The following is a 27,531-nucleotide window of genomic DNA, read 5'->3' as shown; positions in this document are numbered from 1 at the left end:
CACATCAGTTGATTCTTAAATTAATTCTAAATGTGCATCACCGCTATCATGCACAAACAATTCTTTATCGCCTGAAGTGTTTTTCCCTAATATTTTTACTCCCATGCTTATGCACTTTCTCTCGTGTTCGACCACACAACAACAAAAGTCTGAGTAATAGACAAATAGAGACTATTGTAATGTATACTTTGTCACACGACACTCAACAAAGTGTGGCTCAACAAAAATTGTGTATTTGCAAGAAATTCACACAACAAAAATTAAAATTTTCAACCGAAAAAGATTGAAAACATATACTTTTTGTCGAGCAACTCTTGTCGAAAGTATATGCATTCGCCAGAGGAGTGGATGAGAGGGGCTTCTTATAAGCAAAGGCTCCCGAATGGGAGCTGGAGCCACATTTCATCTTTTGTGTCCCAGATTGATGACCTATGAGATGGATGATGTTCTCCACTGTTGTGTGGCATTGTCTTATCCAAGCCTCCACAAAGGGGTTGGTCACTTATCATCTCAGGCTTATGTATGGAGCAGGAGGCGGGGGTTGTCAGAACAGTGAAGAGGGTCCAGGCGGGTGGGGGTGGTGGGGGTCCCTCTGATAAAGCCTGATGATGGAGGTGGGCTAATGAGAGCAAAGGCAGATGGAGAAAGCGTCTCCCATGACAACCCGCCAGCACCGCCACACCACACATCTCCGGAGCCAGAGAGAGAGTGAGGGACAGCGACAGACAGAGCAGCAGAGAAGGACAGAACAAGACCGAGAGAGAGAGAGAGAGAGAGAGAGAGAGAGAGAGAGGGGGGGGGGGCTATGAGAGAGGTTCTGTAATGTATGCATTTATGTGTGTGTATCTTTGTGTGCACTTTTAGGAGACACAACTTCTCTTTGTGTATGTGTGCAATATGCATGCACACACACATGCACCTGCACATGCTCACGTTACATGCACCGTGTGTTATTTTGATTGCATGTATATATGGATGTTATTATGGAGCCTATATGAAGTACCTTTTCACGGGGGCCAGTTACTTAAATTCATATTGGCCTTTTTTTGCTGCACAACTTGTGCTAGCAGGTGGCCCAGGTTTGTTAGGTTTGGTTTAGGATTAGGATTTAGGACATTGTTTGGTGGGAATGGTGCTGTGAATACAAAGGGATTAGTCCAAAGGGCTGCTTCATTGACTGTGTGTTTGTGTGTGTGTGTGTGTGTGTGTGTGTGTGTGTGTGTGTGTGTGTGTGTGTGTGTGTGTATGTGTGTGGAGTCCGGGTGGGGGGTTGATGGAATCTGGAGGTGATGGATGGATCTGTTGGGCAGCAAAATAAAACATTGGTCAACAGTCAACAACCTGGTTTTCTTTTCTTTTTTTAAGTCATAATGACTGTCTGGCCCAATCATTATTCTTAAATCATATTATGCTAATTGCTGAAATTAGTGCATTGTTTGATAAAAACAGAAATGTTACACAGATATAGATCCACAATAGGCTTTGGACCTTAATAATAATTTTTTTTTCCAATGCTTGGAATGGACAACAAGACGTTTTCTCCCAAATAAACTCAGCCTTGCACCATCATATGACTTAAACCATGCCGCCATTAGTGGACTCACAAAGAGAGATCTGACAAATGATCATTTTAATGTCCCTCTTTGACTTTAATGAATTTATACGTTATCCGGCCCTAATGGGGTTGGTGGCGGTGGATGGGGCTTATGGGGAAGGGGGCTAACAAATGAAAAGCCCTGATTAGTGTAGAATGAGTCCAGAAAAAAGGCCATTCATCTTGGTTAGCATCCTCCTGTGCTCTTTTTATGGGTCGCTGTTACAAGGACGGGAGCCGGGGTTGCGTGTCCCATTAACGGGGCAACGAAAGGCCCGCTGAGTGGTCAGTGGCCAGCGTTGACGGAGCGTCTGCCCGCTCCTCAGTTCAAGACTGTGAATGCCTCAGTGCGGCTTGACTCCTGAATAACCTTCTGAGGTACCGCAGGCTCACCCTTACATGACCCCACACTCTGAAGACAGATCTGGGGGGATTCCGGGGGGTCCTGACACCCGCACTCCCAGCTCCACTAGCCTACTAGGTAAACATAAGGAGAGACCCCAGTTCAGTCAGAAAAAAGTAGTAGGCCTATCACCAACATTTAGAGAGAAGGAGAAATCAAGAGAGAGAGAGGGAGTCAGGGAGATAGGCTGAGAGAGGAGGGGGATGCAACTGCACACCTTAAGCCTCTGAACTGCATATATTGGCAGCAGTAGGCCTAAAAGCATGTATCCGCATATATATTGACAAAATTACAGGATTTGGCAGAAGGCCACACAAATGCATATACATATGCAAATGCACATATATATATATATATATATATATATATATATATATATATATATATATATATATATATATATATATATATGACTACAAGGCTACCTATCTGTGATTGAACAAATGTTGCCTTATCTACACAATTATTACAATTCTGTATCTCTCAGACTACTAAACTCAACTTTTTCACAAGGAAGGACAGAAAGACAAGCAATTGGCAATTATACAACACACTCGGAGCCCGTCCAGAAATCACCATAAACCCTGTTGTTCTGTCTGGTCAAAGTAACATTTCGCTCCAGAACAGAAGATTGCAACACTGTATCGCCGCGAGGGAGAGGTTTCGTCATGATCGTGTTGGAGCTTGATATGGACAACTGTTGTCCCCCCTCACTGGGCCCCTGTGTTAGACCTGGAGAGTCCACATCCCAGGGCCCGGAGAGACGGGTCGCGGTCGGGCGTTTTGTGATTGGCCAGTTCGTTGTCAGGGGAACCATCCACAGATTATTTTTTGTAGCTAAACTAATAACTGATTTATATACTTGGGCGCCGGCTGCTATACGAAGGGTGAACCTCAGAAGGTTATTCAGGAGTCAACCCGTACGAAAATGGATGATGATGATCGCATATTGGATATACAAGCTCACGCTGTCTGACTTAAGTTATAAGATGCACACAGCGTAGATCTGAGTATTTAAGCATAATAATACAATTAATCTTACGTAAACAGTGGTTTCATTAACGATAGTTATTGTTGGCTTTTGATGGCTGTCGGTCTGGCTTATCACAACAAACAGGTTTTTATTTTATTATAATGACATTGCAATTACATTGTAATTATTACATTGTAATTGAATTACTGCCCACAGAACAGCATCACATATTTGAACAACATTTCCGCTACAAAATATTTGATGTGTTGATATTCATGACCAAAACTGTCATACTTCCCTCCTTCCCTGTGTCAGCCGTCTATGATTATTTACTACACGCCGTGTCAATCATATCAGCCGCGGTTGCCGTGACAACCAACAAACCCAGCCAATCACAGCGTGGCCGTACCTCGGGGCCATGGGATGCAGACCGCACGGAGAGACCTAGTGGAGAGAGTTGAGTCTCTCACCGCTTGGGTAGGGAGTGGATAGAGTGGAATTCTCCGGGATGCTGCTGTATGTGACGGAGCAGGAGCGGCACTAAAACTGTCGGGAAAAAACGGAGCAACAAACTGACACAACAGCATGGACAGCAATGATCCCTATTTACACCTCAGTAAGTAAATCTCCCCCGAGTGGTTGATTGATTTCCAGCCGCATTGACTAAACCTGTAATATATGCAACGCTCTACAAAAAAAAAAAAAAATCATAACCCAAATCACACGAAACAACTTGGTGGTGGGGCGTATAATACGCCCCACCACCAAGTTGTTTCGTGTGATTTGGGTTATGACTGGATTTTTTTTAAAAAGAGCGTTGCATTCTGTTCCAAATCCATGGCGTCTTTTGCTTTCCTCCCCGAAGTATCATCAGCATAACAAGTATAAGTGTTGAAAGCGTCCGCTGACATATAAATTGCCGATTGTACAGTCCTGTGTGGTGTGTGTCTGTGGTGGTCACGTTAATGTTTTATTCTCAGTTAAACACACATGGCTTTGCAGTTGTGTGTCTACTATTCACACACACACTCACACTGAGAGACCAATGCAACAGTCAGGTGATCTTGGCTGTGCGTTTCGGGCCACGGGGGTCAGAGGTTGGCACTTTAATTGCGCTTATGTAATTTATGGCGCTCGTCGCGCGTCTCTCGCTAAACTGTTTGAGACAGAAACACAATTTATTGTGTCTGGATGGAATGGGTCACTTGACCGAGAAGGGTGCTAGCTATATAGGCCTGTGATCCGGCCCAAAGAGTGGGGATTTTGTGTACCTTTTTTTTAAAACAAAGTTCTCGTGTGGAGATACTAGACACAGCATGTACGGGAACGGTGCTGTTCTGTGCTGTCAGTGTTGCCATATTGTGTGAGAGAAATAAGCAACCAGGTCTAGGAAAACAAGCCCAAAAGAAACAGCTTGTTGGCCACTTGAGCACTTAAAAACTGTATGCATTTCAAAAAGTCTTGCAATAAAATGTGGAATATTTGGAATATTCTTTTTTGAAACATTCTAACACAAATTCTCCCTGGCACAAAACATTTCCATGAACATATTTGAGAACCACTGGTTTAAATAATAATCACAAAATGTGTAAGCAAGCCTAAATAAGCTAATACACTTCAGAAACAAACCCCAACAAACCGCAACCACCAATATTTACAAGCAACTTTACAGAAAAAGAAGTCCAAAGTTGCTTATAGTAAGCCGACATGGCAACACTGTGTGCTGTCCCATAACCTGGTGGATGGCTTTGACGTTTTGCTGTGGACTGGCAATAAAAGCTCACATCTGTGACTCTGCACTTGAACCAGATTAGATTCGGTAATAGAGTAAGATTTATGTTTTTGTTTTTCCCCCCTAGATCTCTAGATCTTTCAATAAGTGAAGTAAATGGAACACATCGTAGGCCTACATAACATACCTTGACTTTGCAGTTATCTACAGCAGGGGCCTTCAACAGGGGGTCCGGGACCCCTAAGGGGTCCTCAGAGTTAGGCTACTATAGGGGGCCGCCAAACCTTTGTGTGATACGATTTTTTTTTTTTTTTACATGAATCACTTGAACCCTATCATCCCTTTTCTGAGGAGAACTTAGGCCAAAAATAGCAGATCTACAGCTTGTAGATCGGCTATTTTTGGCAAAGAGATATAGGTGTAGAGGGAAAAAAGAGCAATTTAAAAAAAAAAGTTTAATCCTAAACACAATTTTATACAATATAGAGGGGGTCCCTTCTTCATCTCTCTCTCAGCTAGCGGGTCCTTGGCCTGAAAAACGTTGAAGACCCCTGATCTACAGTATATACATGTATCGTATATAGCCTAGTACTGTGAAGAATAGACTTGCTTTGCCGGTTTTTGCAAACCCTTCAATCTGCTATTCTGTGTGCCGGGAAGTTGGAGCCCTGGGCTCTTTGAGCTCCAGCGAGTCACACACTACATGCATCATTTATCATGTGATGTTTTCTTCTCTCCTTGAATGATACATTCATTGCCAAACCACTGCACCACGAATATAGCATGAGATTATAAACCCCTCTGCAGTGTGTGTGTGTGTGTGTGTGTGTGTGTGTGTGTGTGTGTGTGTGTGTGTGTGTGTGTGTGTGTGTGTGTGTGTGTGTGTGTGTGTGTGTGTGTGTGTGTGTGTGTGTGAGATGAATTCAGAAAGACAAGAGACAACCATTTATTTTGGTCAAAACAAAACGTTTATTTAATTTATTTTTTTTGTTAAAGCTCTATATTGTGATAGCAATCATTGTTATAGAGGGTTTGTTCAATAACAGGGGTCTCCACGCCTTTCCAGCTCTTTACTACATACACAGAAAATAAATGTTCATGTGGGTTGCCAATTTCAGCCAATCAGGAATGAGTACCCATTTATCAGCTTCAATTATAGTGTTAGAGTAAAAAATTTGTCTGCTCACTTATCTGCGTCATCTCTTCCAATTGCACTAGTTTATGCTGTATCCTGCATGATTTGTCTCTCCCGATTGGATACAATTGGTATCCCAACCTGAAAACAAGAGACAAGGAGACCCCTGTTACTGAACAAATACACTATAGCAATGGCTGCTATCAGAATTTAGAGATATTGAACACTTATTTAACAACAACAAAAATCACTTACTGCGCCTTTTTAAAAAAAACTGTTGAAGACACAACTGTGTCAAATGTAATGTTGTTATCACAGAAATGTCTGTACCAATTTGAGGGTTTGAAAATAATGATGAATGTGGGTCTCCAAGGGGAATGGGAGAGACATCTGGATAGGAGAGCATAGAGTGTGAGCACATGAGTTTGCATAAGAAGCCCCTTGGGCTACAGATTTCTCCTCTCTGCCTGCGTCTGTCCATGACAAAACATGCACATCATTAGGGCTCATTTAACCTAAGCCCTCTATTCTCAGTAAAATTGACCTGAGTTGCAACTGTACTTGGCACCGCTTTTTCCGGTCTCTACGTCAAATCTCTTTGCCAGAAATAGCCGATCTACAAGCTCACAACGTTCTGCATTGCGACTTGTTATGAGCTTGTAGATCTGCTGCTTTTGCCGAATGTTCCTCCCAGAATAGGGCTGCTGGGGTTAAGACTGCGTGTCTGTGTCACAAGAATGAACGCAAGACCGCAGATATATGAACCTTGTTGTGGTAAAACCACTGAGCTTATTAAAAGCATATAACTTTTAAAAGATGACTCCAAACGGAGACTATTAACATGTCTTGGACTACATTTAAGCCTACAGCCATGATTTATTGCAGAGCTCAGCATCAAGAAGCTGTGCAGTGGTTCTCAAACATTTTCATGCCATATATATGTATATATGTATATATGTATATATATATATATATATATATATATATATATATATATGACGTGCGGTGAGCTTGTATATCTGCTGTTTTTATGGATAATGGCGTTAAAATGATTGTGATGCTGTATTTACACATTTTGCTGGGGAACCCCTTCAAGGACCCCTCGGGGTCCCCGGACCCCACTTTGTACTGCACCAACCCAGAAAAGACATAATATATGAAAATGTCATCTCAGGACGTCCGGGTGGCGCAGGGATAAAGTGCTGCCCACCACTGTTTTGGACACTGGGGTTCAATTTGTACACGGTGCCGGGTTCGCGGGTGGGAAGCCAGCAGGGGAGGATGTTCTCTGTCGCTGCACTAGCAACTCCTACAGGTTAGTTGGGGCGTCTGTTCAGCAGGTAGCAGAGCCGAGAGGGATAGCGTGTTCCTTTGCGTGCGCTACGCCCTCTCTGTGAAACTCCCTCGCTGTCAGGTGAAAAGAAGCGGCTGGTGACTCCATGTGTATCGGAGGAGACATGTGGTTGTCTACACCCTCCCTTGAACAAACAGTAGGGGTTGGCAGTGACAGGGACTATACACACGGGGGGGGATTGGCATAATGACTGAAAAGGAGAAAATGAAAAAGATTGATCAAAAAAGAAAAGAAAATGTAATCTCAGCTGTAGACATTTGCCTTTGCTTTGACAAGAATGATTGTTGCAATTATGAGGATGCTAACGCTCAGAATGTGTGGCATCATGTGGTGCAGGGAGCCTGCAGCCAAGGCAAAGCAGTGTGAAGTCAGCAGCAGCATCCGGGCAAAAAGAGGACGCCTGGTGGTATCACGTGTGGATCGTTTCGCAGTCCACTCTCATAGATTCACTCTTTCCATTACTCATTCAGATTCTCCCAATGTCGTATGATTCTGCATGTTTTAATGCAGGCACGTTCCGGGCTTTTCGCAGAATCAGCATTTTTTTTTTGTTGTTGCGGTTTTTTTTTATCCGAGTGGTGAACACCCACTTTGCTGCTCTTTAGTGAGGAGAGGGAAGTCACTTAGCTCGCAGATCTGCAAGGTACTTCCTATAAGACAAGCACAATGGTGTGTGAATGGAGAAAAAGAAAGGATGAGACAGGGGACGGGGGGTAGAGAAAGGTCATCGTGGTAGCACTGGTCTTAGATCAGGTCCAGTGCCTTAGTTGGGGCTGTGCCTCAAAGGCAATGTTAACAGCCCACGTTACTCTTCTCCACGATGACAATGGTCTGCAGTCGAACTTTGCGTACACTTGCACATTCGCTGGATTTGTTTCTTCTTTGGAATGTTCATGTCTTTATTTATTTATTATAATGGTTATATTATATGTATTTATTTTTACTCACTGTAGATTATTATTATTTTTTTCAAAATGTCATAATTTAATACAGATTGTTGTGTTTTTCTTTTCATTCCACATGAAATCCGGTCCATGTGCAAATAAAGTAAAGTTAACCAATTGTGAAATTGGTAAATCTTTTGGGTTAAAATGCTCTTTATAGACAAAGAGTGGAGAACGGAGTCCATTTCTACCATGGAGAACAGTCTTTCCTCACTTGAAAAACATGTTGACCCCATTAGTTATTAGCGAAAATAAATTACACAATATATTACACTAGAGTACACTGTACAGACGAGTGAGAAATTCTCTGTGGGCTGTCAACAGGAGGCACAAGCATAACGCACTGGACCAAAGCTACTCTGGTCTCATCACTTGCCAGGGTTCAGAGCCTCTTCTGCTTTGTGTTTGAGGAACTGTGCCATTACCCGATGAAGGCATTCTATTTTGCTGAAACATTTATATTTATAAAAGGTTATTTGTATTATCGAGGCTATATGAGCATATACAGCAATTTTGTTTTTAGTTCTGCTTTCCATAGTCAGCACTTCAACAATCCGGGAAGGGGCAACGTTTGCGTCTTTGAGTAACTGTGTCCCAATTTCGTGTGTGCACACTCACAGTCTCTCACACACACACACACACACACACACACACACACACACACACACAGACACACACACACACACACACACACACACACACACACACACACACACACACGCACACGCACACGCACACGCACACACGGACAGGGACACACCCTCTCACAGTCGCAGCCAAACTCTAGTTTCTAATATGGTCTTCCTATGTATTACATAGACTGGTGGAAAATAAAATGTGACCACAAGATCATGTGACTAAAGGAATGTGGAGGGGGGACCATTTGGCTATGCATACTATGAAACCCAGCCAGTATTAAGCCTGCTCTCCAACTGGCTCTCCCTGTATAGAACATTCCCCACCCACCCTTGTAAAGTTAAGTAAACCACACAGGTAGAGAGGTGGGGCACTCAACTGGTATTTGCTCAAGGATTCTATAGTTTGAGCATTGCCTCTGCATTGGCAAGTATATTAGCACACAATGCACACACAATAGGTTTATTATTGGGCACATCTGTGGGAGTGTGTGTATCTGTTGATGTGTTTGGTGGATACTTAGTGTGTGTGGATATAGTTTTGTTGAAGCATGTCTGTGTTTTTGTATGTATACTCGTGTAGGCGTGTTTATGTGTAACCATGCATTCTATACAGAAATAAGGGAAAGAGTGGGCGTAAGAAGGCCATTCTGCAGGCTAATTGTCAGTAATTAGTCATTAGCGAATAAGGTCAAAGTTTGATTAAATTCCTGCTTTAATCAAGCAGAGAACCTAGCAAGGCCCGACTGTAGCTATGTTTGTGCTTGAGATGCATATATATCCCTTGCTTTGCTTATTAAGCGATAACAACATGCTACACATGAGTGCATCACTCAAGTATGATTTTCCATTTACTAAGCACGCATTGCTGCCCATTCCACTGAAATTACATACATACATGAAATGAAATCCCAGTCTTTCCTCTATAATAAGTCAGCAATGACAAGTCACCACAGAAAGAAAGAACACCATAACCAGTGCTGGACTTTTTTTTTTCTGTCACAAAACTATGGGCCAGTGTTTAGTAATTGAGCTTTTTGCAATATATTCCAGTGAGAACAGTTTTTAGTGTTGCAACTTGCACCAGGACCAAAAGTGCAGTGAGAGCAGCTCCTATGAGGAACTAAACTAAAAACCCACCACAGCTACCACTGCTACGACATATCATAGGGAAAGACAATATTCTTTACCCTTAAAACTTTCATGCCATTTCCATGCTTTTAACCTAGACAGGTTTAGTTAATACGTACATACATTGCAATTTAAAGAGATAACACCCCCTAGAGTGTGCACTGATGTGATAAAAAAAAAACTGCCCGGTTAGTATAACCAGCAAACTCATTAATGTGATTAATAGATATGCAAGTGATGAAAGAAGATATGTGGCTAAACAGAGGAGCAAGCGTGATCATCCCAAGTAGCGTCTAGCATTCTGGTTTCAGGGCTACAGTATCTAACCACAAACTGTGCCCCACAGGAGCACAAATGCTAGCAACAGGAATCAGCCAAGTTCATTGGGTCTCATTAAATCTCCTATCCATCGACAAGAACATGTTGTAAGCCTCGCTTGGCTATTTTGAGAGCTGAGTGCCATAATCAGTGTACTAGTTCTATAACACAGACAAACAAGTGCGAGTACCCACTCACAGATACATGCAAGTTAATGCAATCTAGCCTCACAGAAAAGAGAAGAAAAAACATGTTTTCTTCTGCGGTTTTCTTTCATTTCTGTTATTTTCAGGCTTTCTCCTCTCACTGAATGTTCTAGTCCTTGAAAATGTCCAACAGACATAAGATGTCACATGTTTCAGTCTTCCTTCCTGTCAATGTCATTGGCCACACTGCCAAAAATCACATTCATTGTCCAGTACATAACCGCTAGCAAAACAACGAGGAGATAGAGGGAGGGGGGAAAAATAATTAGAGGAACAATATTTACTGGGTCATGTGCTGATTTATCACTGCGTTACATTCTGGCCTTTAAAAAAACAAAACATATTTGCAGTCACAAGAAGCTGCAATCCGAAATGTATTTGAATGTATAATTAGTTATCACTAATCTGCATGGTAGAGTATGTTAATACAATAACTATCACATCTGCAATGGTTGGAAATTGTCTCCTTAAAGGACACCTAATGGTTGACAAATAGTACTGCCTATAGCTCATAAGCGCAACATCTCTCCCGGCCAAGTGAGTACTACCTCTTCGATGAGTCCGGGGGACCCAGGTTTGAATCCTGGGTATAACATAAAAGTTAGCTATTGTGTCACTTAATATAACACCGTTACAGCTCCATCCCTCAGCAAAACCAAACAAAGTAGATACCTGTTGATATAAGGATTACAAACTGTGGACTGGATCATTGCAGACATGAACCTTTAAAGATAAGACAGTGAACATGTGGTTTTACTCATATCCCTGTGCTACATTATGTAAGCTCAATCTACGTGTGCATGCATGTACCTCATGTACTATCTATAATGTCTAATTATGGATACCACCAGGGTTAATTTGGTGGGTTTTATGTGGGCCATGATACACTTTTATATAACACAGCATAAATTCAAGGAGGTCTTTATTATTTTAGATGCTCTCCGAGGGATTTGTTGGGCCTGAATGATTGACGAGGTCCTCTTAAATTAAATTTATATTCCATTGCGTGAGGGTGTCGTATTGCAAAAAATGCACTCTTTCGCAAAAAATACACTCTTTTTTGGTAATTTATACTTTGTACTACGAAATATAAATTAGGCTTTATCCTTCCCAGTCTTTCTCCTCCGCTTGTGTTGCGCTCCTGTGGGCTCTTGCCAGGTTACTGTCAGTGGAGAGATCTGGTTTCAGATGGCTATCCTTCAAGCTCCACAAGTGCTGTATAGACATATGATATAGTCCCTTGCAGGTGCACAGCACAAGAAACCGTGTCTAGTCATATATGTAAAGTAACATGCTACCCGCCTACAAGTGAAAGCGCACCTAGTTTTAAAGCAATATTTCACAGTAATCAGATTCAGAATCTGAGTTAACTAAATGGCCATTTTGATCATGTGTGTAGATTCAGATTGCATTTCCTTTCGCTTTTTAAGCAAGCTAGGGTAGGCATAGCTGAATGGGTAGAGATGCCGCCTGGGAAAAAGAAGGTCCCAGGTTAGATTTCTATTCTATTTCTATCTGCTATGTTTCGAGGTGTCTATGAGCAAGATGCTTAACTCCTAACTGCTCCCCCCCGCAAGCGCTCAATATGACCACCTGAGCAGCCATCAGCTGGGTGAAGCTGAAACTGAATTTCCCCCGTGGGATTAATAAGGTTTACTCTACATTATCATTATTATTAAGTGGTCAACACAGATACCATGATATAAGCTCTCATAGCCGAGAACAAATTCTACTTCATTCACCACTACAGCAAGTGCTCTGTAACTAGATCTTACTTTTCTTTGGATCTTCTTAGCTTCTTTAATGAAGTGGTTTTCAAGTGGTTTTTCCTTTTGTGCCCAAGGCACACCTGTATTCATATCCGTGCAACAACATCGCCTTAAAGGAGAATTCCGGACAAATTAAGTGTTATCTTTGATGTCTCGTTACTCACCTACCGATGTGAAAAGTAGCGTTCTTTTTTTTCATATATTCCCCTGTCGTCATTTTTTAAACACCCTCCGTTGTTATAATGGGAGCCGCTGGGTTAGTGAAGTTCGTCTATTATAACCGATGCAATGTTATTTTTTTCTCTACTACGATTCATTGTAGAGTCTCATGATAGTCAAACATGCGCTGAAAATTCCTGCGAGCCTGCCGTTAATGGCGAACGATTTAACACTGGTTGCTTGTTTCTTCCAGAACCTGGCAACTCGTGTTGCCAGAATCTGGAAACAAGCAACCAGTGTTAAATCGTTCGCCATTGACGGCAGCCTCGCAGATAGTTTCAACGCATGTTTGACTATCATGAGACTCTACTATGAATACTAGTAGTGAAAAAAACAACTTTGCGTCGGTTATAATAGACGAACTTCACTAACCCAGCGGCTCCCATTATAACAACGGAGGGTGTTTAAAAAATGACGACAGGGGAATATATGAAAAAAAAGAACGCTACTTTTCACATCGGTAGGTGAGTAACGAGACATCAAAGATAACACTTAATTTGTCCGGAATTCTCCTTTAACACGTGTCATCACTATCATCACCCTGTAAATCTTTATTTTTATTTACCAATGCCAAACATTGTTGTGTTTATAACCTTGACGTTCCTCTGATAAACATAGCATGTGTTTTTCATTTTTGACGTCTTAATAAATCAAATAAAAAAATGATATATATATTTGTATTATATTAGTTAGTAGAATTTGCTCTGTATTGGGAAATGAGTGTGCTCAAAGTACTGATATAGTCAATAAGACAATGTGTAACCTTTTGTATAGTTATATTATATGCTATAATAATGTGTGGTTGTCAGAAAATCCCACGTCACTCATGTGTGCCAGCACACCGTTAGTATCATGAAGACCTTGACCGATAATGTAAAACTATTAATAAAGGTCAGCTTAGTATAAATGTACCCCAGGGTCGGTGTTGTGCTTTATTTAGTTTGCTTGATGGTTTGTCATGTATTGTTCCCCCATTGCCTTTAGAGTGTATTTTTGGACTCTTTGGCTCTGGATTTTACTTTGCTACGGTACGTGTTTGCTTAACCATCCCAGGGCATTGAAATAGACAGTTCCGCACTTCCTGGAATGCTAGGCTTTTTAAACACACACAAACACACACACACACAGAAAACACACAAATGCATAAACACACTGACAATGTGTTGCACTGTTTTAGCTTTAAGGCACAAAGTGACATAATGCATATGTAGGCAGTGTTCAGCATATCAGTTAAGCACTAATAAGCATGTATGCAGGGCATACCCAATTACTTTCTTTCATATCAGGGAATTGCAGATAGGTAGAATAGAGAGGAAATAAAAAAAATTGCCTCTGGCTAGTCCATGCCTCTCCTTTTATCTTGTAAAAAGCCTATCACATACTCCATAGTCCACAGTAAGATCCCTGTCTCTCCCAGACCCCTTCGTGTTGTCTTCCTCTTCTCATGCTCTGCAGCCGTGAACCCTTTTAAGAGAGTAACTGGACACTACTGATCTTACTGTATTCTTAAGTGTCATCCCAACCCACCCACCCTGTCTCCCCTCCAGTCCATACTGCCAACCCCCCCCCCCCCATGACAAACACCCGGGTCTGCCACCACAACATGTGTCTCTGTGCAGATAGTTTTACCAACACCCAGCGTGAAAGAAAGAGAGGGGGGGAGCGGGTGGACAGGAGAGGTGCTGATCTGTGCGGCTGCCGGGCAGCAAGTGGTTCCTGTGGGATTGATTGCCGGAGGAGGATAATCTGGGTAATCCCATAAACGAGGCAGGCGTGGGCGTGGCGTGGCTCCACCTCTTCCCCTCCGTACCCCGCCCCCTTCCAGCTCGCTCTGTCCATGTTCTGTCCTGCATGTCTGTTCTGGTCGCTGGCTTACAGGGTGGACGTCCAGGGGTCTCCGCATGGCGTGCAATTTCACTTTGTCACCAGGCCAAGGCAAGAGTCCCGTCTCCCAGTTGTGAGTAGTTGGCAGCCTCCCCGGTCCCCCACCTGCACCCAGAGGCATGTGGCATGCCACAGCTTCGCCTGTGTCTGAAGGAAGCCCTGAGAGGGAGTCGGGTTATTATGGCCACTGTGAGTAGTCAGGGTTTGTCTTGAGTGCGTGTGTTGTCTTTCCGTTTCTCCGTGTGTCTGTTTGTGTCTCTGCTCCCCAGAGAACTGACACAAATCAGGGATTGGATTCAGTCTGAAGGCAGCTGAAGCTGATTGTACTATAGGAGGATGTGACTGTCTGATCCTCCATTGCAACCGCTGCTGAGATTTTGTGGTATTGAGAAACCCAATGCTTGCTCATATTATGCCAGAAAAGGTACAAATGCATTTCTTTAAAGCCTCTGAAGCCACGTAAAACCCTCTCAAGTGGTTATTTTTATTTCTGTCCTTAGGAGGGGGAAAAAATCCCTAGGGCCACAGCGAGTTTTTCTCTAACTCTACTGGTGTATCTCTTTGATATATTTTATTCAGGAATGTAAATAGGCACTAAGGCACTTAGCAAACCCCTTAAGCTCTGAAATAGCTATACCCTGAAAATCTTAAGCAGTTCGTTCAAATGCAGGAAAATAGTTCATGAGCTGCAATATATTTGTACTTGCTGCAGTGACTTCTACTGCGGGCTTGCTACTGGCTTCTCTGTCAAAACATGCGGTTGAGTCACTGACAGCCCACAAGGGGTCAGGTGGTCAGTAAGGTGAGGCAGTTCGTCAGGAGAGCTTTCCACTTTTCATCCGTCTCATCTCCTCTCCTCCATATCTCCTGATCTGTCTCTCAACACCTCTCCCTTCCCATTATCCTCTGCTCCCCCCATTCTCTCCTCTGACTCTGTTTGTGTCTGCTGTCTGTCACTCTGCAGCCTCCCATCAAACCCCTGCCTCCATTGAATTGTTTTTCCTTCCTGTTTTTGAAGAGGTGTGGGAGGTGTTGGTGTGCACACTAATACACACAAATTGTAGACAGCCATTGCCTAGCCTCACTGAGTGTGTGCAATGTGCATATGTTGCGCGCGCGTGTGAGTGTGCGTGTGCATGCATGCGCATTTGCGTATCTGCGTGGGGAATAGAATTATTTTCTCTACTGTCCTTGAGCAAAGTAAGTGACATCCCTGTTCAAAGCAAGAGATAATTGCTCACTGCTGAAAATCAGTAAAAGAAAAACAACGTTGAGTGCGTTCTGGAGACCTGGTTTGAACTGACTGCGGAGGATGGAGATGATGACATCAGAAAATCTCCCAGGAAACGTCTAAATCTAGCCCTCTCGTACCACTGCCTTTAGGCTAATCCATGTACTGTGAGATGATCTGCATGTTCTGTACATTTCTTTTCACTCAGGGATATCTCGAGTTGAATTAACTGTCAGGATTGTGCTGTGCATGTGGGCCGGCGTCCTGCTAGGATGTGGTCAGAGTCTCAGGTCAGGTCAGGCTAGTCAAAGTCTCTGGCTTACCCAATGGATTAGTGTGTTCCCGATGTGTTTTGAGTCTGGTGTGTGTGTGTGTGTGTGTGTGTGTGTGTGTGTGTGTGTGTGTGTGTGTGTGTGTGTGTGTGTGTGTGTGTGTGTGTGTGTGTGTGTGTGTGTGTGTGTGTGTGTGTGTGTGTGTGTGTGTGTGTGTGTGTGTGTGTGTGTGTGTGTGCGCGCGCGCCAAAATGTACATGGCCATTGGATTGATTGGGGGGGGGGGGGTGGGGGGCTGCTTCCTGGGCAGCAACGGAGGAGCAGGAATGCATCGTCACCTCCCCGCCCCCTTGCATCCCCCCTGGCCTGTTGTACCCAGAATGGCGACAGACAACTTCTAGGAACTTAGAGAGGGGTTTAGCCTCAAAAGATCACGGGTTTGAGCCTTGGTTTGTTTTAGAAATACCCCCCCCCCCCCCCCCCCCCACACACACACTGTTTGTTTGTGTTTCCAGAACGGCTTGGTCAGTCTGTTCTATCTGTTCAGTGTGATTGGAATCGCTTGGTCGGGTCTGTCCAGATCTGCTGCTGTTGATGTTTGAGCTTAAAACATTATCTGTCTCCCTCTCTTCTAAAAAAAACAAGGAAAAAAACACATCCATTATCTCCTGTCTGTCGCCCTCCTCCGCCTGCTCATCTATCATCTGCTCTTTACAATGAGAGAAATCTCCTGCTCATGCGCGCCGCGCGTGTTGGGATGTGAGGAAATGACAATTCTGCCCTACATATGGGAATATGTCATCACGGCTTCCTCTTCATGTTTAGGAAACCACTGCTTGCGAAACTGACTTATAGATAGAAGAGACATTGAGAAAGAAAGAGAGAGAGAGCGAGACAGACGGAGAAGCAGAGCAAGAGGGTAAGAGAGAGAGAAAGGTCAGAGAGAAAAGGGAGAACAAGGGGCAAGAGAGAGAGAGGTTGTAAAATGCTGAACTTCTCTTCAGGGTAAGTCTGTGGGTTTATTGCAGGGCAGAGTGTAGGGTCAGTGAGGTTCACTTGCTTTGAACCTTGTGGGAAGTTTGTATGCGACGGTCACGGCCGGGAGAAACACCTTCCCTTTTACTGCCATTTGTTTTTGCACAAGGGGAAGGACACCGCACAAATGCTCCGTCTATGGCATGCGGCAATCTGTTTCCACTGATTAGTCTTAACTAGCATGGCGGAGGGACAATTCTATCCTTATTCGTTCCGGCTCTCTCTCTCTTCAGAAGACAAAATAGGAACAGCAGCTCTGAAAGTGTCCCAGAATGGTTTGTTGTGGATGTGTCTGACAGCGGAAAACATCCCTGCTTTTCTTTCTTTGTATATATTTTTTTCCTCTGTAAAATCCTTCTTTTTGTTTTTGTTTTATCTCTTCAATCATGGCTGAGATATACAGGACAGAGGACACAAGGGGCTTTTATGATCTAATGTTCTCAGCCAACAGAAGAGATTAGGAGTGTGTGATCATGTGAGCTTTGCAGAGGGAAGCTGTCATGGAGGGAGTGTGACTGTACCCCCCCCCCCCCTCCCCCCTTCCGTCCCTCCCCCCCTCGTCGCTCAAACCCTCTGTCCTTCCCCTGCTCCTCTAGTGTGCCACCCCCCCCCAACCACACACTCCCCCCGGCCTCCCACCTTCTTGACAGCTGGCCTGCCGAGTTGCAGATACTTACCCGGTGATAAGAGGATTTACTGACACAATTGATCAGACATCAACCTCATTTAGCAAATAAATGAGTGTTTTGTAGGCTAGTGAGTGAGTTTGTGTGCGTGGAGATAATTTATGTATTTTTTCTTCTTCTTCTTTTCCCCCCTGTGCTTTTAAATGCGGGTTGGCAAGAGTGTGTTTTGCACGCATTTATATGTGAGAGTATAGAGTGCTTGTGTCCGCGGAGGGCTTACAGCCAGTGTGTTGGTCTGGCAGTGAAGAGATTTCTTAATTACATGTCCACTGTATCTAATGAGCTCCACAGGCTGTCTCTGTGATTGCTTTAGGGTGCATTATGCTCTCTGTCACTCTGTCCCAGTGCTGCCAGCAACACACACACACACACACACACACACACACACACACACACACACACACACACACACACACACACACACACACACACACACACACACACACACACACACACTCACTCGATCACAATCATACTCACATGTATGCAGATCATGCATGCATACATGCAAAAACACTCACAGGAACACACGTGCACACATGAACCACACACACGCACACACAAAACGCACATGGGCTGATCAATTCACATGCTAGGGATTTGTTTACATCTCGGTAGGAGGTAATCAGATAGATATTGAGGTAGGCTGGAGTCATTGTGTAGCAATCTGCCGCTAATACCACGCCCATCCCCATGCCCACTCCCCACCACACACACGCCCGCACCGCACTCACTCACGCACACACTTCTAGTCTGCTCTCCAGACAGGATATATTATTAGTTAGTGGGACATGAGCTTATTGAATTACCATGCGGCGGAGCCCTCCATCCAGGCACTGCCCTGTAATTAACAATCAGGGATTTAACCACTTTAACCCTGGCGTCCCAATTCTGGGTATGTCGTTATAGGTGAGACATTTTACAAAAAGCCTTTTGAAAAAATGACAACGTTTTGTGGTTAAAATGGTTAAGTGGTTAATTGGCTAAAGAGACTCTGGTTTGATGTTTATTCCTCTTCTTTTCAACCCGGTGGCTGTCATATAAAATCAAAAGGACACTGTGGCTCCAAACTTGTAGTTCGGCAGGAGGGTTACTGCCAATGTCGAGATTTCTCGTCATATTTTGCTAATGCGCAGCCTGCCAATGACGAGTATGACGAGATTTTGTGTTTTCAGTGGTTTTCCACTAGATAGCGCTGTTCGCTAACCTGGGAGTCACTACATGACTCCCAGAGAAGCAAAACAGCAGCAAATCACATGATCGAAAAAAAAAACGATATAGCTTTTTCTCTGTTTATGTTGCTTTTTTGCGACGTAAACCCCTCCCCTGATTCTACGAGACTCGAATGCGTCTTTTAAAGCGATCGGAGAATCGATCATACTGGAGATAAATATTCTATGATTTTTCAAAGATTAGTGAAAACACTTGAAAATCGCTGGCAGTGGCTAACAAATTATGTTTTATTTCTGGCAGTCAAAGAGTTAAGTCAGTGATGGAGTGTGCCATCCGGTCAGTGGAGGCTGACTGGATGGTGCGCCTTCGACAACACGGCTGTATGCAGCTTCCCCGGTTTGGTTCTGGATGGAGACTTCTGTTGAATGTCTAACCCATAGATATAGAAACCTAGATACCTCATTGGCCTCTGCAGTTCGTTGGAGCAACTCTTATCGTGGCCGCCATTTTCGCGTGACTACTGGCCAATCACAGCGCTCACAGCGCGTTGACTACTGGCCAATCACAGTGCGTCTTTTCTAAGACTTGTCAGAATCTAGTTGTCCCGCCCCCATCTGCCTCTGATTGGCCTACCGAACGCCCCCTTCTGTGACACACACGGAAGCTTGCCTACAGCTTGCCTACGCGAAAATGGCGCCTGAGATACCAATACCTCAGAGCCGAAGGAGGCGTCTACCTTTATATGTCTATGGTCTAACCCTCCTCTCTGTTTTCTGCTTCCTGTCTCTCTACACTTTCATAAACAGATGAAAAATAAAGAGAGAAAAACATATATATACATTTAAAAAACATTTGATGATTTTTGCCTGGCTGATGCAAGGCTGTGGTTTTGGTCCACCATGTTCAAAAAGTTTGGCCTGCATTCTTTGTGTCATAATGTGTCTGCTTTGCAAAGCATGATTTCACAACCTTCAGTCAAATTCATCATGTTCCATTCCCTTTGTTCACTGTGTCTGCAAACATTACATAACATTATGCTGTACTGTAGCCATACTGAATGCCACACGACTTGAACACAGAGAGCTTGTTGAGTGACTACATACAGTATGTAGCTTAATATACTGATATTCTCTATATTAATGAATGGCTGAATAAGGTGCCCAGCTCACATGGGCCTAAAAGACACCGCTGTACCAATAATTCCATTCAAAACTAAAACATATGGGTGCCAGTTAGTGCACAGACCATATGCTCCTTGTATGCGGACCTAGGTTTGAATCTGACTCTTGTCATAACGTTGTCTCTTCTCTCTTGGCCCTTGGTTTCCTGTCTCCCTACACTGACGTATCCAAATTAAAGCATAAAATGGCACATATAAATCTTAAAAGAATATGTACAGTATATGATATAGCATAAGACTAGAATAACACACTATGGCCAGTTGGCCACAGAGAATACTCAATTGGCAGGAGGGCATTATTTTCAGATAACTGCATGGCTGCGGTGTCATTCTAAATGAATATGCATATTACAAATGTTATCGTATTAATGGTTATTTAAGCTACAGGCTATCAATAAGAACAACATTGATTTCAATATAAATGTAAACCCTTTGGGGGAACACAAAATGTATGAGTTGATATTTTGGTAAAAGACATGACTGTCGTCAGCTGACTGATTGTGTTGTACTCATTTCTAGGTCGTTACTATGGCTCCCAGTTGCATGGAGTAGTAATGTGATGGTTATTCCAAGGCCGATGAAGATAAGGACCACACAATGTTTCTCCGCTTTGTGTCAGGGGCTAATTAGCCTCTGCATTGTGCCTTATTTGTTGATAACCGCTCATACTGTAGTTGATTATCCCTTATATACATTATACTTACAACTCATTCATACGTCATTGGACAACATTGGACCATATACACTTTAAGGAACCCCATCAGCTGAATGGGTAGAGAGCCAGCCTGGGAAGCAGAAGGTCGCTGGTTCGATTCCCGGCCCTTGCAATGTGTCGAGGTGTCCCTGAGCAAGACAATTAACCCTTAAATGCACCCCCCACGCTCACTTGAGATGCACTCAGCTGGGTGAATCTGAAAAGGGAATTTCCCTCGTGGGATGAAATCGGTCAAATGATTTATTGGGGGGTGGCCATAGCTGAATTGAGTCTGAGAAGCAGAAGGTCCCAGGTTTGAGCCCCGGCAATGTGTCGAGGTGTCCCTGAGCAAGACACTTAACTGTTACCCCCCTGAGCTCAAGTCTGACCGCTTGGGCAGCAATCAGCTGGATGAAGCTGAAAACTTAATTTCCCCTGGGCAATCAAATAAGTCTAATTATTATTAACACATTTTCACTCTCAAGTCATCACACACTGACGCATGGTCAGGACCGTCTCAAACGCTTAAGGTGGTTAACCAAGTGTCAGTGATGATTTTGCAATGAGAATGCGTTGCATTGGAAGGCACTTCTTAAAATTTAGTTAAATGGAGCATATAAAAAAATTTATTGAATACTTTATTAGTCACAAAATGTAAACAGCACGGAGTGCAACATGGCTAAAAGGATAGCACAGATAAGTCCTGGGGAAATGAAATATATATATATACGTTATATACTGCATGTTGAAGCATGCTGTCTGCATTCAGTGGCCATATAGAACAACTCAGAATATGTAGATGACATTTTATGAAAGAAAAAATTTAAATAAATACAATAGCATATCGTCGCTGTCGGGCAGAAATCAAACTACATTTTTCAGCTTTTTATTTTTTTTATATTTAAAGTCCTGCTTATTATTGTATGCCTATAAGCAGTGTCATGAAGCATCAGGGCATTAATTCCCGCGTTGTGAGCTTGGAGATCCATTGTCAGCTGTTCTTATCTATGATGGACAAAACCTCTTAACTCCACTTGAGCTGGATTGGGTGGTGATTATATAATGACACATGCAAGTATCTGACAATATATGCAATCACAATACCAACTTTGATGAGGCAGTATTGCTTTGTTTTAAAAATATAATGTTTTCCTCATTTCCTGAAAAAAAAAATGTTGTTTCATTTCCTGAAAAATGAACATTTTGGAGTTAGCTGGTTTCTGCCCAACAGCAGAGATATATTATATATACGTACTGTATACTACTATGCACGGTTTGTGTGTCTGTACTGTGGAAGAAGTCTTCATGCAGTTGCCTATATGTCTCTCCAATGTTGTTAACACAAACTACTGTACATTTCTGCTACTGTGTTGAGCAATAATAGGCAATTGCAGTCGTTCTTTACAAATTGTAATGCTGCTACTGTCATTTTATGGCATTATTTCAATCACTTACAAATATTGCTGAGAGTTTGAAAGCCCCTATCTGGCAACGTTCCCTGGGACTGATCAGGGTGACCCTGGACTGCAGATACGATCCTCCTTTGAACTTGGTTCTAGAGTTTGGCAACAGGTGACCTTTGAGACGCAATGTTAGGGGTCAAAGGTGCCCCGAGCCTCTCTATCAGTTTGTTTTCTCTCCGAGATTGTTGCCGAGCTGTTTAGTACACAGTGAAATCATCACTGTTCATTTAACTCTTGAGAGTTACAAATTGACACGTTAACAGTGAGGATTTTACTGTGTAGTCACTGTAATGGCAGCTCTCTCAGACAGCATGACACAAGATTTATAGTTGTGAGATGTTTGATTATTATTTTTATTTTTTTATTATTATTGCTTTTTTTATCTCTCTGTCAAGGTCCTCTGTCTTGCTTAAGAGTGTTTCATTTTGTGTCTTCATTCCCGACCGTCTCTTGTTTGTGAAACATGGGTGTTGACAGAACGTCAGTCACCCGCATTCCAGGGCCTTCTTTGCATAGACCCATTTACATAGAATGGCTGTAGAACAGACCCTGAGGGGTGGGTCATTCAAGGATAGCGCCCTTGAGCCTCTACGGGCCGATTTTAAGCTTCCTCCGCTGAACATGTTGGCTTCCTGCCACACACGCACACGCACACACACACACACACACACACTTCCGCACAAGCATGCACACCTCGCTGGCCATTCACTTTCAGGAATCCCATCAGCTGACTTGTGTCCATGTGCTACTACACTCCCCACTGTACCTCCACTAGATCAGAACACTGTACTGTATATACTACTGTAAAGGCAGCAGTAACCCTGCAAATAAAAAAAACTCACAGTACGGTACAGTATAATGCAATATAATACAATACCAACCCACTGTCAGACAGCACAGAATGTTGACATTGCTGTACACAGCAAAATCAACAGTGTTATTCTAACTCCCAAGAGTAAAAAAAAATTGACTTAACGATCCATGTGGGTAAATCTTTTACATTAACACTGGGGATTTACTTTTGTGAATATACCATATATATATATATATATATATATATATAATATATACACACACCTCCGCACAAGCATGCACACCTCGCTGGCCATATATATATATAACTAGTAATATAACTAAATATAACTAGTAACTAGTAATATATAGTATATATATAGTAACTATATATATATATATATATATATATATATATATATATATATATATATATATATATATATATATATATGTATATGGATGCATTTTCTATTACTGCAGTTTATTGGAGCACATTTTTGTGCAGGGCGCTGCACACAAATATGCACTTCAGAATAATCCTTCATAACGTACTCTCAGCTGGCCGGCAATAAATCTAAATATAGGCTACTCACAGGTCACATAATTTTCAGTGGTGAGTGCGTCTGCGGTTAGAGCCAGCTTTGGAGCAGTTGATTAAGCTTTTGAAGAGATCTTGTACAGTCTCCTCCCTAGAGCTTTTCAATTCAAACGGTAACATTTTACGGAATGTGACAGTCACAATGTATTCCATGCACATCTTTTTGGTTAACGTCCTGGTTTCACCTGCATGTGCTGACGTGACCCTCTCACACTGAGGCTAGTAATAATGGACAGATGTTGCGAAGTCTCTGTAGGCATCTGCATTTTGAAATGTGTGTGCATTGTTTGTTGTTGATGTGTGGGAGGACAACTTGGAGTTGCACAGCTTGCATTTGACCTTGTTTTCGTACATTTTTCATAACAGTTCTGCACAGAACTTCTCATACTGTACATGCCAATCTCTCCATCTTGCTTTGTATCAACCCCTCCTGTGAAAGTGTCTGTGGCATGTGAGAGACAGAGAGAGAGACAGAGACAGAGACAGACACATACTTAAAGAGAGAGAGAGAGAGAGAGCACACTTGCAGAACAGAAATGTCTGATTTGCGGTGATAGTAATAACTAGAAAAAGTGCCCTTTGGGCGCTTAGCTCCTTTCTTCTTGAAAGCCCCCCCCATACCCCACCACACCACCAAACTGTTCCTACACAAAAGCCCCCATACCCCCACAGATATGATATTGTACTGTTTAGGAGCTCTGAGACTGTAAACTAATTGCGAATGTAATAATTATGCATAAATACGAGAAAAAATAACATTAAGAACAATGAAATTACCAAGCATCTTTTCCAGTATAATGTTGTGTAATTTTTTTTAAATATTGGTGCATATCGGACAAAATATACACAGATACCGATATATCTGTATATCCTTTATTCATTTATTTAATGACATTAATGACAACCAGTTGCAGCTCAGGAGGTAGAGCAGCCGGCTGCTTGGGAAACGGAAGGTTCCTGGTTCAATCCCCGGCTCCTCCTGAGTTAGAGTCGAAGTGTCCTTGAGCAAGACACTGAACCCCAGCCTGGTTTCCTCTGCCGTCGGCGTGTGAATGTGAGTGTGTATGGGTCAATGTAATGCACATTGTAAAGCACTTTGGAAAAAGGCGCTGCGATATAAATGCACCAGTTTGCATTAAAAATGTGCTTTAACCCATTAAGACCTGAGGCTGATTCTACAAATGTCTTCTAAATCCTAACAGTTTTCTGAAACACTTATGTTGGTGTAATATCAGTGGTTCTCAAACTTCTTCATGCCAAGGACCCCCAAAATTGTAATGTATTTGACCCCCATCTCAAAATATTTTGTTCCAGGGAGCCCCCAGAAGCAAAGATTTGAGTTACAAATGTTCGCTTGATTTACATTTTCAAGATTTTTCTAAAATAGCAGCTCTACAAGCTCATAGTGTGGCGCTCGCTCACTGCCGCGCTATGAGCTTGTATACAGTATCTGCTATTTTTTAATAGCCAAAGTATAAAATAATGGTTAAAGTGGTTCAAATCTAAAATGACAGTTGCTTTCCCGGTCTTGATGGGTTAAGTTTGATTTCTACTTTGTCGTACAACACATGTCGAATATAGCTGATCTCCATCGTACTGCGGAGCATGAATTAAGCATTAATATAGTGGTTGTCAGTTGTTGTTTTTTCTTGGGACATCAGCAGGGTTTATGGACTCTTGATCTCCAGCTCCAGAGAGAATGTTGACACATTGTTGGCTCGAGGGACTACAGGCCTATTACTATACAATATGTCCTACTCAGCACCTCTAGAATAGAATGGGTCTTTTCCTCGCCCTCAGGCATGGCTTGCGTGTGTGTGTGTGCGTGTGTGCGTGTGTGCATGTGTGTGCGTGTGTGCGTGCGTGTGCGTGCGTGTGTGTGTGTGTGTGTGTGTGTGTGTGTGTGTGTGTGTGTGTGTGTGTGTGTGTGTGCGTGTGTGTGTGTGTGCGCGTGTGTGTGTGTGTGTGTGTGTGTGTGTGTGTGTGTGTGTGTGTGTGTTGTGTGTGTGTTGTGTGTGTGTAAAGATAGGCTGTGGCGCACAGTCATCATTTGCAGTACATCCAGTCCTCAGTTGTAACATAAGACTGTACACCACATAAATTATCACTCCGGGAGGTTGAGTGCATGCTTCCAACTATAGCAGTGTTAAAACGGACATGAGTAGACATTATGTGGTGCTTGTAGTACTGCTTTCTGATATTGTAGTGCCGTTTGGTTATTACTAGGTATGCACAATATTGACATTTTGGCCAATAACCGGTTATTTCCATGGTCAGGGGTGTTATTTGAGGTTCCAGGGGATTGCAATTGTTCTCCCGTGGCTTTCGCATTTAACCTCAATTTCAGTTCTTTTATGCATATATTTTCTCTACCTCAGAAGAGTTTTTGCAGATTAATACGATTTTAGATTGGCACTGAGTGCATCTCAGTCCATGCCCATCCATCTACAGTACATGTGACATCGATCTGACACAGATGTTCGTTACTATTGTAGGCATGCCATAGGCTAACATTTTCAAAAACTTCAATCTACAAGCTCACAACAGGTCGTGGTGCAACGCTTTGTGAGTTAGTAGATTGGCTATTTTCGTTGTTTTTGAAATAGGGGTTACTTCTTTCTGCCATTCTCACTTTTTTCTTAAATAACGGCTCTAAAATTTACCGATATTGATGCTGATATTGCCATACTAGTTTCCACCAGTAGGTTGATGCTCAAGCCCCCATAACCAGGAGGGCTGGTTGAAGCAAAAGCTGATACAGTATGTGGCCAGTTCTGGTACTGCAAGCTTGGGCCCACACCTGGAAGAAGGTTCATGGCTTGACCAAATTGCCCATTGGTCATGGATGCAGATCATGACGTAGGAGAATTAACAATTTGGACATTCAGCAGATGCTGGTATACAGAGCGACTTACGTGTAAGATCGGAATAAGCAGAGTAAGCATGAACTCTAGTCAACAAACAAGGTAAATAATCACTTAAATAGAGTACAGAGAGGACAATGTAGTGCCTCAAAGAAGCTAGGATACCAGGTAAACAATGAACCTAGCTGTCCTAGCAACGTAGACGCATAAAGGACACGAATATGCTTGCTCTATGGGTCCATACCCAGAAGAAACAGGCCAGGATTAATGCACAGGTTCACAGAGCTGCAGCCTGGGGCACGAAGCTCCGGGGGTCACACACACACCCTCCCAGCAGTATCAATCAACTACGCTGTTTTTTCCCCCCATTACATGCAAGTAACATGTCAGGTTCGTACAAAGCTGTGCAATCACGCATACTACGTGAATTAAACCTGCTCACAGAATGTGTCCATGCGCTGCCCATACATTACATATAGTTGGAGTGAATACTGTTAACTGGTGCCTGGAGGTCAAAGGTCCTTTTTTTTTGCTTTCAGTCCTTTATATTGTGGTGGCAGATAGCCTACTGACAAAGCATTTTAAGGTAGCTCCCCACCGCACCGAAGTCGGTGGCAGTAAGTGTTGGAAAGCATCTGTTGCCGAAAATCTGCGGTTGAATGGGCTGTGGGTACACTGTCGCCGCGTCGGGTCGCAAGTTGTTGGGAAGAGTCGAAAGCTGACCGAGCATGCTCTGTCGGCTGCTGATAGCAGCTTCTTGTTGAAAAAGACATCAAGCCATAGGCTATTTTTAGCACCATAGTAGCCGTCTATCGGTGTCGGCTCTCAGGTGCATTCAGAAACTTTATTTCACACCTTCCAACCAACTGATCTCCCGACTTCATTCGACTGCCAGTCTGTAGTAATCTGTAGTAGTCTGTTTGGTTGAGAGCTATACCTTTAAACCTAATGAAAGTAATTGTATAGACACTCCAGTCTAGTGGTATGCTCATGCATCACTAGCCTCATCAGTATGCATTCATCACAAAAACATAATCTAGTCACTCCATGGCATAAGTGAGGAGGATAGTACTAGACGTCACCTGGTCAGAGCCCTGGGCTCTACAAAGTCATCTGCTCTGGGAAGAAAAGGTCTACTTCCAGGCTGCTGGTTGAGCAAGTTTCATTGATGTAAGTGGGTGGGGATTTTCTATGCCTCCTCAAGTTCTTATATAGTGCTATGGTTACTGTATACTTCTGTGAT

The 27,531-nt window shown here is 42.9% G+C and overlaps 1 protein-coding gene across 2 annotated transcripts in view; it reads left to right on the top strand.

Moving 5' to 3' along the window:
• Positions 1-3,432: 3,432 nt before the first annotated feature.
• The window catches only part of rxrgb (retinoid X receptor, gamma b), a 49,975-nt gene continuing 25,876 nt past the window's right edge, over positions 3,433-27,531 (top strand). Inside the window, exon 1 of one of the 2 annotated variants that reach the window (XM_080431652.1) lies at positions 3,433-3,586. In XM_080431652.1, the coding sequence (XP_080287778.1) occupies positions 3,556-3,586 (31 nt within the window). In that variant the 5' untranslated portion in view covers positions 3,433-3,555. Of the gene's footprint in view, positions 3,587-14,286; positions 14,487-27,531 lie in introns of those variants that run through there. The other variant, XM_080431651.1, reaches the window with a different exon arrangement.

Source organism: Gymnoscopelus braueri (genome assembly GCF_963280865.1).
Source record: "Gymnoscopelus braueri genome assembly, chromosome: 6".
Taxonomy (NCBI): domain Eukaryota; kingdom Metazoa; phylum Chordata; class Actinopteri; order Myctophiformes; family Myctophidae; genus Gymnoscopelus; species Gymnoscopelus braueri.
This window is presented reverse-complemented; position numbering and strand designations above follow the sequence as displayed.